The sequence below is a fragment of the Tenebrio molitor genome, chromosome 6 (assembly GCF_963966145.1).
Source record: "Tenebrio molitor chromosome 6, icTenMoli1.1, whole genome shotgun sequence".
In the NCBI taxonomy this organism is placed as follows: Eukaryota; Metazoa; Arthropoda; class Insecta; order Coleoptera; family Tenebrionidae; genus Tenebrio; species Tenebrio molitor.
In genome coordinates, this window is record NC_091051.1 from 12,483,364 (window position 1) to 12,496,561 (window position 13,198).

Sequence of the window (13,198 nt, forward strand, 5' to 3'; positions counted from 1 at the left end):
TATTAACGGTTATGTTTTCAGGATCGTGGCGGCCTATTGGCCACATGAGACCCTCTTCGCCCTTATTAGATAGTGTCCGTGATCAGTTCGAAGATTACGATCAGATAGCGAAAGACTTCACCAGGATGTTCCTGAACACCGAAGCCAACACGTTGGCAAACGCCCAGTTGTTCGACGTGGTGTTCCTCGTCGGTCAATCGAAGCAGAAGGCCAAATTAGTGGGGGTGCGAGCAATTTTGGGAGTACGCAGTCGAGTCTTCCAAGAAATGCTGTACGGCATCCAAACAGGTTTCGGTTCGCCTCAAGTGCCCGTGGCTGAACTATTAGCGAGGCCAGTTCCGACTCTATTGAGTCCCCAACAAAGTAGACCGAAAAGTAGCAACTTCTTACAAGTGCCCGATATCGAATCGCCCCGGCCAAAAAGCGTTCCTAGCTCGCCCATGGTCAAGAGGGCGTTCTCCAGATTAGGTACCATCACGGCGGGCTGGGGGAGGTCGATAAGAAAACACAACGCGCAGCAACTCTCCGCCGAAGACAAGAAGAAGTGGGCGAGCAGCCAGGACTGCTCGAGTAAGTCTTCTTCGCGACGAACAGCAGAAGTTCATTCTGACACTCCCGCACGTTTGCGGAGTCTCAGAAGCAGCTTCCGTGCCGATTAATTCGTTGTGCTCGGTCTGGAAATTAGCGTTGGGTTTTTCAGATAAGGAAGGAAAAGACAAGGAAGGTAAAGACAAACCGACGGCGGCCCAACTGCCCGTACCGAGGCTAAGCGTGTGCGCAGATGCTCAAAAAGTCGATAGAGCCAAACTGGCACAGACTGAATTTTCTATTATCGAATTCGATCCAGACACTTTTCGGATACTGTTAGATTATTTACACACCGGGTCCTGTCCCCTCACATGTTCGACCATTCCAGGATTGATTTGCGCAGCTGAACACTACGACCTTCCTGAACTCCTCCAAGCTTGCTTCCACCACGCCAAACAATTCCTCAGGATAGAAGTCGTAAGTTGGTCGAATCGTGGGATCGCGAAATTTCTCACGACAATTCCAGGTGTGCTGTATGTTATGTTCCTTGGAAAACTACTACTGGAGATACACTTCCGCGTCAGAGTTGGTCAACATGATTCTAGCATTCGTCGAAACTCGCGCTTACGCCCTCTTCACCACCACGGAATTCCTCACGTTGAGCGAATCGATGGTTCAGATGATCATGTGCAGGTAACTGTCGACTGTACACCGCACCGATGAAAAACGCACGTTTTTCTGTTGTTAGGAATCTCGAAGTTCCAGAAGTTAGAAAATTCGAAGCGATGTTAGCTTGGGCGCGGCACAAGATTCGTACTAAAACTTCCAGTAAATTGGATGCCAAGTTAGAATTTAAGTGCATTATGGAACGTTTGGCTAGGGATTTGAAGCTGTACAGAATATCGCCTCAAGAACTCATCAAGGTTTGTTATTCGCTAACTAGAATCATTCCGCAGGCTGAGATCCACGCCTCGGACATACGTTAATCGACATCTCTCGTATTAACGAAATCCTTTGAAAGCTCGCAGCGCTGAAACGTTTATGAATTTTTTAAAAGTTTCGCAGAACCATTAAAACTTGCCAAAACTTTCTCAATATTTTTTGTACACATCACATCACTTTCGAGTAATTGATAGCGCAAATACTCAAACCTCTCACATCTTCGCTTCTCAAACTCCATATTCTTTCGACACTCGCGCAAATTTTAATAGAATCCAAATCCTCAAAAAGGTAATAGAAACTGTCATCTTTGTCCGTGATCTGCAGCATAATTACACGTTACGCTGCTTGAAACGCTTCCCTAAACTTTACTACACATGTAAAACCCCGTATTAGTGTAACAACACGACACAATTTGCCGGGAAATCTAATTTAGCACAACACAATCATTTTATGGCAAGAGTCGTAGCTTAAAAGCTGATATAATTCGAATTTATATTGCTCCAACTGTAGTGTTCTCCATCTTGCTCGGTAATGAATATGAAATCGATAACTAACGAATCCTGACACTTTAAAACTGATAAAATATGACGCGATTTAATTTTTGTTTCAGGTGGTGTTACCGTCGAAGGCCATCAAAAACGAGCGTATTTTGGAGACGCTCATGTTCCAGGCGAATTCCGGTATGTATCGGATACAGGACTCGTATATAAAAGAGTGCACCCAAAGACTGCAGAAGCAAGACTCCAGATTTTCGGAATGGGAGTCGTTCGATTACAGTACATAAAGACGTTGTGACTAATCCCTTTAGATTAGAAGACAATCATTGAGCAATTTCTGCATACATCATTCGCGGCATTTGTGAAATATAAGTTGATATTATGTAACAATAACAGAAAATATATATACGCGCCATGTCAACTGGGAACAAGTGATTCATGTTTTATATGATGTTTAAATCGGTGTGATTGCAAGACAATCTATTATGAATTAAGTGTTTGCCTTGCGTGTACGATTTTTTATTCTCACAAGCAGTCCTCGGTCAATGTTTACTGTTGTTTTCGTGAGAACTTCTTGAAATTGGCACAGCTTTACGAGTTATGTCAAGTTCTACTTAGTTGGAGCTATATTTAGTATAACGTGAGTCGTCATTACTGGAGTATGATTTTTATTTATGTAAACCATCTGCTGGATATTCATATCAAATAATTTTGAAATTTTTTAATTGCTAACGATACTTTTCTAGAGTCATTTCCTCGTTTCAGAAAACACTTGGATCAATATGAATATCCAGAGGGGTAATGCCTTTGACGATTATAATATGAGTTTAAACTGTTAACTGTATTTATAGGAATCGTGTATACTTATCTGACAACATCTATTTATTTCGTACCTGTGTTGTGAATACTCGGCAGGTTACGTGGACCCTGTCTGTATAGAGACTTGTTGCTGTTTGTATTCGTGTTCGATGTTTCATATTTGAAAAGACACAAACCAGGTGTTTGTAAGACTAAATATATTTTAATTACTCTTAGATAGCAAAAAAAAAATGTTGAAATATTTTGATACTAAATAACTAAAGGAGAAAAAAAAATCATAAATGTTTCTTTACGCAAATCTGTTCAATATTTTATTTGACAAATAACTAATAAGTGTCTTATTATGAAATAGCAGAAGTCAGTGAAAGTAAGCTAAATATATTAACATCGTTGTCAAATGTTGTCTGTTTTAACAAATCTTCATTGAATTTACTTTGTACTTTATTGTTACCTATCTAATATGTTGATGTGAAGGTACGACTTCCCCGCCACAATTTCTAAAACCGTTCGCCAAGATGGACAGTAAGCAGTTTACCATAAACTCTCAGCAATTTGCAAAGAAGTCGTATTTCCGGATTATGTGCTTTCGTAAACATAATATGTTTCAATTACACAGAGTGATGATACGTTCTCACTTATTCTGTTTGCTTGTACTTGTGTTGAAAACCAAAGAAATGTAATAACAAATAATGATCTAAATAGAAACACCAATATTTGTGAATGATAATTTTGTTGTAAAGATTGTTGCTTTATCAATGTACAAGTGAATGGAATATTTCATATATTCTAAGATATTGTAAATCTTATTTTCTCAAAATAAATTTTTTTGAAGCGTTGTAAATCACTGGCAAACCGTCCCACTTAGCTCCTCTTTATCAGACTCCACCGACGACACAAATACTCCGTACCTACTCTTTTTTTCCCATTATTAAACACATTTTCTTTATATTCATTTCATTGTGGTAATCTTTTGTTATTATGATAAGAAAAAATTACGCACAATGAAAAAGGAAAAAAATACTTTGTCAATAATTTTCAAATATCCCGCCGAGTGCTGACGATTTTAAAAAAAGGAGAAAATACACCGAATGGAAAATTACCCACGGGAATTACGTTAAGTAACAAGACAAACAAAATAATCGAGGTTTCATTATGTCATTTTCTTGCATCAGAAAAATATCGAAAGCTTCCGATTAAATTATTTTGGACATAACCTCAAAATTTGTGACATTTCACTAGTCACACATGTTCGTAAATCTGAGATTTTTAGAGATATGTTATTAAAAAACCCGAAATCGAATACGCGAAAGTGGATAAAGCGAGGTGCAGTAATACTTTTTGCGGGTGAAGCAGTCGCATTTGCAGTAAGTTACGGAATTTGGTACGGTGTCAACACCAAAAGAGGTAAAAAGGTTAAATTATCTAAACCTACGATTAGCACTATGATTCATAGAGTATCGGAAATATTTGCACGACAATTATCCTTCCTTTTTGGAATTGTACTATAAAGTGGGCGAAACCATCGATTCTGACTGTAAAATTCGTCAAATCGACTACTCCTATTGGGAAGCTAAGAAACATTAATTGATGGCCATTAGACTAATAAAATCCGCACTCTGGCTTGCCGGCTTGACTACATTAGGGTACGGATTATTTATGACATTGACCCCAAGTGAAGAAAACATTACGAAGGTAATTTTTTAGAAAATATTTTTTTTTGCAAATTAAAGGAAATTTTTCAGAATTTACCAGGATTAGAAAAGTCCCCTAACGAAATATTGAAAAAGAAACAACAGTTTGTTGATGTTTTGCAGTCTGCTGCTGATGCCAACAAACCTTTATATCGATTAAACAAAGAAGGCATTGACAAGGAATTAAAAAAACAATAAACCCCTAGTAGTGTCACAAAATGGAAGTCATGGAGGGGGGAATTGACAAAATCAATTTAATCACCAAAAGAGACTTGGAGAGGAAACTTGGTGTTCAAAAACGTAAAGAAGACAAAGACAGCCTAGTAGCTGACAATGAAAGATTAGGATATTTTAATGAAACATTTGCTAATAAACATGCACATATTGAAAACTTGCTTGAACAATCTACCAGACTAGAGAAAAATTTACTGCCTGACCACTTTAATGGAATATCAAAAGAAATTTTGCTTTTACAAAAGTATGTGGCAAATTCTAACATATTTTTAAGAACTTATGACATTAAGAAGTGTCATGAGAGTATACAAGAGCTTACCAACAAGTCAAAAGACTTGGAAGAAGAACTGTTACCTAAGAAGAAATTTGGATTTAAAAACAAAACTAAAGCAAAACCACAAGAAAAAAAGTCAGATGATAAAGATGAAGTGGATTTTCAACATAAAACCTCATTTATTACAAAGCAGCTGTGTGGATTTACCAATAGAACTGGAGAAACCTTGGTCATGAATGAAGATGATATTTACAAAAATGATGTCTCAGCAGAGCATTTAGATAACTGCAAAGTTATCATTTTTGGATGCCCTTCAACTTTACATTTGAGTCATCTAAAAAACTGTTTTATTTTTACTGGCCCTGTCTCAACTTCCATTTTTGCTGAAAATTGTGTTGACTGCACTTTAGTTATAGCTTGTCAACAGTTAAGATTGCATGCCTCTAAAAACATAAATATCTATCTCCATGTTACAAGCAGAGCTATTATGGAGGATTGTCATAATATTCAGCTGGCACCTTACAATTTAAATTATGATAATTCAGACAAACATTTTGCAGAGTCAGGTCTAGATAAACACACCAACAACTGGAAATGTGTTGATGATTTTAATTGGTTGAATATTGAAAAACATTCTCCAAATTGGTCATTGCTTGATGAAAAAGAAATTATTGATAAGTGGAATGTATAGCGCTTTATAGTATTTTATAGTAATAAATAGACAAAAAAAAAATTACCTCAATTTATTATAGTGTTTATAATTATCACGTTTTAGGAGCTCCATAAGCATCAGGCATTCTTTCTATGGTATACCTGTGTTGGGCAACATACATAATTGGTACACCTGGTATTTTTCTGATTCGACGTTTTAAATCCTTATCATTAGTAGCCACTATGTAGCACTTGTGTTGAGTAACTCTCTGCACTAAACAATCATCAGCATAAGTACCTTTATGCATGCAATGTATCCGTTCAAATCTTGGATCTTTTATTATCCTTAAAGCCACTTTGTACTTCTGGCCTAATTTCTCCAGTTCACCCAGAACACAGTCAGTTATGTATGGAATGCATTTAGCATATAAGCAATCCATCATATTTTGAATAATATCCAGTTTGTTCTTAATTGAAAAGTTGATAAAATTTGTATCTATTAATATATGATATGGTGGTCCTAATTGTGTATTGTACTGGAAAAACAATGCTGAACTTGCTTGAGGTGCTTCATGTACTTTAATAGCGTGAGGATCTTCTGGCTTCTTTTTTCTTGGAGGAGCCCTTTGGGATGCCTTTATGCGAGGATCACTAGGACTAATCATCTTTTTCATTTTTGCGAATCTCTTCTGAGCAATTTTTCTCGTCTTCTTCGCCTTTCCCTAAAACCAACTGCTTTAAATTACTATAATAATATTTAGACTCTACGTTACCATTTTATTTAATGTTTATGTTAACTAACACATGTACAAGTTAGGTTAACTTTTAGATATCTTGGGTTAGCTGCTAACTGTCAACAAGTATACTATACTAGGTTGGCTACCTTTATTACAATTTAAAAAGTGAAATTTATTGTTTTTGTTTCTGTAAAAATTAAGATCACATTACGAGCAGCTTTTAATTCCCTACAGCTTATTTTTAAGAACGTAAAGAACTTCAATGATAAATTATTTATAGTTTATAAAAGAGATTTAAAAAGTTAGGAAAATTTAGAGTTGTTAGATTGGTCAGCGCTGCCGTAATCTGTTATGGGAAAAGTAGGTTTGACATTGATGTGACAAGTAGTGAATTCATTTATTATTTTCTTTTTGTTCAATAAATAAGTTTAAACAGTTTTGTGGACATCGTAAAGTATGAAATACTACTAAAATATAAATGCAGTTTTAAATATTTCAAATTCAGATTAAATTTAAGACACTGATCATGTGAATTCTTCAAATGAAAAAACACTAAATAATATTGTTTAACACTATTTTGTTAAGAAAATTTCGTTATTAAGTTGTAAGTGCAACAAATTTTCAAGATGGATCAAATGCTTCCAAGTCCTGGGTTTAGCATTCCAAGTATAGGTAAATTTGCCCCAAATGATTGCAAAAACTTGTTGATTATAAATATTATCTTGGAACTTTAGGAACACCTCTCCATCAGCCTGAAGAAGATCAAATGATTTTACCAAATGCTCTCCAACAACAACAGCAACAACCAACAACATCACAGTCTCAGCAGGTCCCACCTTTAGCCCCAATGGGAGCTTTAACACCAACACTGGGATTAGGAATGGGCATGTCAATGCCTCACACAAAATATGTTCCGGGCTTTGCTTTACCTATAACAAGTATCCAGTCACAGACACCTGTAAGGAAAAATAATAATTGATGAAATAATATGTAATATTATTATTTTAGCAACATACAATGATGTCCCCAATGGTAAATTTAGGAGGCTCAAGTGGAGCAGCAGCAACTCCATCAATGGGTCCTGCTACACCTTCACCTTTGACACCAATGACCCCACATTCAGCAGATCCAAATATTGTCCCGCAATTACAGTAAAGTGTTTAATTATGTTAGGATTTATTTTTGAATTCATTTTTCTTTTTTTTTTTTAGAAATATTGTGTCAACAGTGAATCTCAGTTGTAAATTGGACTTGAAAAAAATTGCACTACATGCACGTAATGCTGAATATAATCCCAAACGTTTTGCAGCTGTTATAATGAGGATTCGTGAACCTAGAACCACAGCTCTTATATTTTCATCAGGCAAGATGGTGTGCACAGGAGCTAAAAGTGAAGATGATTCACGATTAGCAGCACGAAAATATGCTAGGATCATCCAAAAATTGGGTTTTCCAGCAAAGTTTTTAGATTTTAAGATACAAAATATGGTGGGAAGTTGTGATGTTAAATTCCCTATTAGATTAGAAGGACTTGTCCTTACCCACAGTTCTTTCAGTTCTTATGAACCTGAGCTGTTTCCAGGACTTATTTACAGAATGGTTAAACCTAGAATTGTGTTATTGATTTTTGTCTCTGGTAAAGTTGTACTGACTGGTGCCAAAATTCGACAAGAAATTTATGAAGCATTTGATAACATTTATCCCATCTTAAAGAGCTTCAAGAAACAATAAATATTTCATATTATCAGGAATTTCACTTTGACTTGGTTTTAAAAGTTTTGACTGTAATTGGCACTTTTTTATTGTTAATAAACTTGCATGCAAAAATTATTGTTATTTTGATATACTCTTTTTTGTAAAAAGAGGATCTATTTGAAAAACAAAACCTTAAATACAGTACAATAAAGTAATATGAAAAATGCAATATTTTACAATAAATCATGTACAGAATTCTTAATTTATTTTTAAATAAAAAAAGATAATGGTTGAATGAGAAAACATAACCTCACATAAATTTATTGAAGGGGTAAAAAACATCAAAACAAAAATGTGAAACCGTTATTGAACTTAAAGAGTTCGGTTCAACAATCATTTTGTCTATTTTATGTGTAAAATTTCTTTTAACTGGGCGCATAAGGATAATACAATATTTCAATTTATAGGTACTTTTTATAATCAGTACAAATTCCATGTACTCTGTAGCCTCATACTGATAAAACCCATGCCAAACTCCATCTAATAATAACAAACAACCTTACAACAGAACAAATATTACAGACAAAAGTGTTAAACAATAAAATGTCATCAGAAATGCATATTTTACCAGGTAAATTTAAGTTTTATCATATTTATCCATTTTAATGTTAATTATTTTTAGATAAAGTAAAGATCTTTGCTCAAACTATTCGAAGAATCTTCCTAAAATGGTCAGTTCAAAGACCTGTTTTATCCATGACATTAGTCATAATCGGTACTGTTACCCTGTTACCACTTGTTACAGCTGCAACATTAATGCCAATGGCATTACTGCTTACATATACAGGTATTTTAGCATCACATGGCATTTTGTACATTACATATAATATATTTATCCAAGGACTGTTATTAGCAATGGTAATTGTAGCTTTGTTCATAGCTAGTTTTGCCATTGCAACAAGTGCAAGTGTTTTTCATTCATATAAAATATTTAAAACTTCAGTTATAACAAAGAAAAATATATAAACTTTGTTACTTTCATAATTTATTATTTTTTTAACTATTTGTAAATATACTGTATTGCAACTTAAACTAGTATTATTTTCTACTGTTATCCACTTGTTCTTCTATTTGGTTCTTGCAGTCCCTTGTTGAAACTTCTCCTAAATAGATCCATCCATAACTTCTCAGTTATTTCATCATGGCTTTTTTTTAATTACAGTCAAAAACTTCTAATAATGATTTGTCTCTTGATATCTAAATAACCATAAAGAAAATAATTTAAACAATTTTGCAAAATACGTTTTTAAATTGATAAAGGATACATTTACAATACTGCCTGTTTTATAAATTATTTCCCATTTTTATCCACTTGGTTCTTCTATTTGACTTTTGCAATCTTTTTCTGAAACTTTTTCCAAGAGCATCCATAACTTCTTAGTTATTTCATGTTGACTTATTTTAGAATGCTTAAAATCAAAAACCTCACAGTATAACGGTTGGTCTCTTTGGATATCTAAATAGTAATGCTAAGGAAAATAATTGAAATTGTTTTGAAAAACCTATTAAACTGGCAAAGGATACATCCTGCAGTGCTATCTGTTTTATACACAAAGTGTGTCCCTGTGAGTAATTTGTAAGTTTTTATGCAGTCCCTTAAAAAAATCTGCATTATTAAACATGACATCACAAGTTTATCCACATACCTAAGACTTTGTAGCTCTTTTAATTTTTTTTCATATTTTTCACATCGTTTTGTAATATCTTGAACATTTTTTAACTCATCTTGATGTTTAGATTTCAGCCCTACCAGTGTATCCTCTAATTGTTTCTGAATAACCAATATTTAACGCAAAAACAACAGGCAAGGTTTTTACTTACCACATCTGAACGCTTCTTGTTTAAAACCTCTAAACTGTCTTCTAATATTTTATGACCGTTACTTACATTTGCATCCAAATTAGGCTGTATATTATTGAACAAATTTCTTAAATAACCTCCTGAAATACATCTTAAAACCCTCAAAGTGTGTTAGACGCTTACTTACTCTTGTTGTCATCAAAATGTTGTACCGAAAATGGTGTAATTGTCGTTATTTCATCGAGCGATTCGCAAAATGGTTTCAATTTTTCACAACACAATTCATTACTGATAAGTTTAATTTTACTTATACTTTCTTCAAGATGCATTTTCTCAAAAACATTGAGATAACCATTTAAAATAAAGTTGAACCACACTCAACGTTTTTCATAACCATTCAAACCTCATTCAAACTTAGGGATTTTGTCATTTGACATAAACTTATCTCCCTGTCTTTCCACGCGCACGCGTCACTTCTTTTTAAAACAATTTTAACTTGATTATGATTATTCAAAATAAAATCTCATTACGTAAACTCAAAATGATTTATTGCAAAATATTTTCAATACATCACACTCTAAGCATAAATAACGTGTGAGTTCGATAAGAACCCCAAAAAGCTCCGACATATGCCAATACAAAATACAATAAAAGAAGTCTTCTTAAGCAGAACATTTCGAAGCCCTCTGCTAATTACTTGTCGCCATTCTCTCCTTGTTCCTTTACTTCTTCCTTCTTTTCAAGAACTGCCTTCGACGGTTGTCCTGTTTGAATAATAGGAATGTCACGGCAGTCAGTACTTTCGGTGACGATCTTCGGTGCAGTAATCGTGAGGACCCCATCAATGGACAATTTCGACTCGATCTTATTTACATCGTGCGTCTTCGGCAATACATATTTTCTCACAAAATGTCTCGAAATGTACCCATGTTCGTCTTCTTTCTCCTCATGTTTCCCTTCAACAGTCACGACATTATCACCCGTTACCTTCACGGATATTTCCTCCGGCTTGAACTGTTGAACATCCAAGCTCACGTGAAACTTTCCCTTGTTGACGCTGATAGTCGAACCGGAATCTTGTCGAGAAGCCATGGAACGCCAAGGTCTGAAGTACCCACCGGTGGAGTTCAACCAATTCTGAACTTCGCGAGGCACCAGCGGCGACAAGAGATCTTCGGTGTCCAAACCAAGACCGAAACGTTGATCCAAGAGGCGTGACGGACGCGCCGAAAACTCAAACGGGTCGTTCAAGCGCAGCAGAAGAGACATTTTTTCGGATATTTGCTTCTTTTATATAAAAACTTTTGGCACTAACAGTTTATAGTTTTCCCTTTCGCTGTTATTTTCAAACTGGGGCGGTTGCCACGGAAATGGCGCTTTTATATCCCAGACAGTATTGCAGGATGCAGAGGCCTCTGAATATTTAGCATCAAATTTAGCATGTATGGTAAAGTCTCTTGACTTTTCTAGACTAAAACTTTGGTCTTTTTTTTATTCCTAGATTGATTTTATGTTCTTCGTGATCTGAAATCCTGATAACGGTGCTTTAATAAGCAAAAAATGGTCTAGTCGACAAATAATTCGTTTTATCGACTAAATCAACACGGAAATGGTTTGTTCGCATGCAATATTCTTCCTACTGTAATTATCTAGAATCCAACGGCTTGGTATCTGTTAAACTAAAGAAGCCATTGTCACTCTTACTCTTTGAAGATAATTTTAAATGAATTCATAAAAGTCTATAGGTATATAGAATACAACAAAAAACGCGAACATTTTAAGTTTCTTTATTTATAAAATGTTCTGGGACCGTTGAAAACGAAAACAAGCTACGTTCGCGATGCAAATTAACATTTACGGCTTGTTGCATGTTGCTGATTTAGTTTGTTGAACTCGCAAAGTCTACTTTGTTAATGATTTAATAAAGTAATTATTAGGTAAGTACCTACTGATTTACAGTTTATTTATCTAGCATAGATTTATTTTAAATCATCTGTAAGTACTTAAAGAATAATACATTTTAATTTTTAAATTCCTCTATTGTTTAGGTACCTTTCCGTAAGTGTTCCTTCCAAAAGCGTTTTTCTATTATCAGACACATTCCTGTTGCATTACTTTACTTTATCATTCATTAATCATTACCCATATGAATGTCCATGGCATTTGTTATACAATCTAGAACTTAATTTTTTATTTTAAAAATACTCGAAAACCAGTTACGTTACATTGTGACGAAGTTATCGTAACAATCATTGACATCTCATTTATGAATTCAACGCTACAATTCGGAATAGTTAATTACGGAACTTGCCGTTTAAAATTATTTCCGACTTTATCATTAACAAAAACAAAACAAACTTATCTTCTAAATAAGTGCATACTTAAATGAGCAAATATTTTTAAACAATTCGAATTTAAAAAATCGTTGAGATTCTAGGTTTTCTTTATAAGCCGCACACTTCAAAATATTTCCACACAACAAAATGAAATTACAGCAAACTTTAGTTTTAATTTGTGCGACCATTTATTCCTTTGCGGGAAATGGTAAGGTTTTTAAGTAATTTTTTAATGTATCTATTATTCCACATCGCAAAATAATTCTCCAATTTAGTAAATGGCCAACTGACAAATTCTACCACTGATGCCGCCGTCAATCCTTTTTTGTCCATCTTCCACTATTTGTCACCCGCCAGTTGGATGCCTGTTGCTAATAATGTCGTGCCAGCAGTAGCAGTAAACCATATTCCAAGTAAAAAACAAAAAAAAAGCAATTTGCTTCTGAAAATACACTCATATTTACATCGTAGATTGTTCTCCGACTGATCAACAAACACCTGAAAATTCAGACCAAAACCGTGTAAAACCACAAGACCACCACAAAGCGATACATTCTCAAAAAGGTAAAATCAGAATCAGAGCGATCTTAAATTAATAATAATATTCCAGATGCCAAAGTCCATCAACATAAGGGAAAATCCCATTACCATGAAAAACATCAAGAGAAAATTCATAATCGAGAAAGATAAAATGTATAAAACTGTAACAAAGATTGTTTGATTTAAAACTTACATTACTTTTAATATTCCCCGCCCCTTTTAAATGTAAGCTGGAGATTTCTTCTCCATTTTATTCTCTACACATCTCTAGACAGTGAAACTGAAGTAGAAACAAATTTAACCACTGTGTTCAAAGCTGATTTAACAACTAGCAACTGTAAATTTGACAATTAATCAAAAACTTACCTCACTCCATCCTCCTATAGATCAACGC

General features: G+C 34.5%; 6 protein-coding genes and 2 long non-coding RNA genes across 13 annotated transcripts in view; 5 read left to right on the plus strand and 3 right to left on the minus strand.

Moving 5' to 3' along the window:
- The window catches only part of rsh (radish), a 148,596-nt gene extending 144,969 nt beyond the window's left edge, over window positions 1-3,627 (plus strand). For all 6 annotated transcript variants that reach the window (XM_069050794.1, XM_069050790.1, XM_069050793.1 and 3 more), the window contains 5 exons: window positions 22-570; window positions 701-1,005; window positions 1,055-1,221; window positions 1,277-1,451; window positions 2,081-3,627. In XM_069050794.1, the coding sequence (XP_068906895.1) occupies window positions 22-570; window positions 701-1,005; window positions 1,055-1,221; window positions 1,277-1,451; window positions 2,081-2,254 (1,370 nt within the window). In that variant the 3' untranslated portion in view covers window positions 2,255-3,627. The remainder of the gene's footprint in view (window positions 1-21; window positions 571-700; window positions 1,006-1,054; window positions 1,222-1,276; window positions 1,452-2,080) is intronic.
- Window positions 3,628-3,908: 281 nt separating this feature from the next.
- Window positions 3,909-4,656, plus strand: LOC138133032 (uncharacterized). Its single transcript, XM_069050818.1, has 3 exons — window positions 3,909-4,190; window positions 4,240-4,478; window positions 4,529-4,656. The coding sequence occupies exons 1-2, from the start codon at window positions 4,061-4,063 to the stop codon at window positions 4,368-4,370; spliced, it is 261 nt and encodes an 86-aa protein (XP_068906919.1). The 5' UTR covers window positions 3,909-4,060; the 3' UTR covers window positions 4,371-4,478; window positions 4,529-4,656.
- A 39-nt stretch (window positions 4,657-4,695) lies between these two features.
- On the plus strand, window positions 4,696-5,731 carry Tbcc (Tubulin-binding cofactor C). The gene has a single exon (XM_069050807.1). The coding sequence runs from the start codon at window positions 4,696-4,698 to the stop codon at window positions 5,674-5,676; it is 981 nt and encodes a 326-aa protein (XP_068906908.1). The 3' UTR covers window positions 5,677-5,731.
- Window positions 5,714-6,569, minus strand: Bka (FCF1 rRNA-processing protein Bka). The gene is made up of 2 exons (XM_069050812.1): window positions 6,410-6,569; window positions 5,714-6,358 (listed from the first exon to the last, which is right to left on the minus strand). Exons 1-2 carry the CDS (start codon window positions 6,410-6,412, stop codon window positions 5,750-5,752), a joined length of 612 nt encoding a protein of 203 aa, XP_068906913.1. The 5' UTR covers window positions 6,413-6,569; the 3' UTR covers window positions 5,714-5,749.
- A 141-nt stretch (window positions 6,570-6,710) lies between these two features.
- Tbp (TATA binding protein) lies at window positions 6,711-8,203 on the plus strand. Its single transcript, XM_069050808.1, has 4 exons — window positions 6,711-7,045; window positions 7,108-7,331; window positions 7,382-7,524; window positions 7,585-8,203. Exons 1-4 carry the CDS (start codon window positions 7,000-7,002, stop codon window positions 8,102-8,104), a joined length of 933 nt encoding a protein of 310 aa, XP_068906909.1. The 5' UTR covers window positions 6,711-6,999; the 3' UTR covers window positions 8,105-8,203.
- Window positions 8,204-9,093: 890 nt separating this feature from the next.
- On the minus strand, window positions 9,094-10,366 carry LOC138133033 (uncharacterized). Its single transcript, XR_011160240.1, has 6 exons — window positions 10,116-10,366; window positions 9,950-10,068; window positions 9,775-9,899; window positions 9,653-9,723; window positions 9,394-9,584; window positions 9,094-9,325 (listed from the first exon to the last, which is right to left on the minus strand). It is a non-coding gene; the product is annotated as an uncharacterized lncRNA (long non-coding RNA).
- Window positions 10,367-10,459: 93 nt separating this feature from the next.
- On the minus strand, window positions 10,460-11,703 carry LOC138133028 (protein lethal(2)essential for life-like). The gene has a single exon (XM_069050813.1). The coding sequence runs from the start codon at window positions 11,195-11,197 to the stop codon at window positions 10,622-10,624; it is 576 nt and encodes a 191-aa protein (XP_068906914.1). The 5' UTR covers window positions 11,198-11,703; the 3' UTR covers window positions 10,460-10,621.
- Window positions 11,704-12,281: 578 nt separating this feature from the next.
- LOC138133034 (uncharacterized) lies at window positions 12,282-12,996 on the plus strand. The gene is made up of 4 exons (XR_011160241.1): window positions 12,282-12,472; window positions 12,540-12,677; window positions 12,736-12,828; window positions 12,875-12,996. It is a non-coding gene; the product is annotated as an uncharacterized lncRNA (long non-coding RNA).
- Window positions 12,997-13,198: the final 202 nt, after the last annotated feature.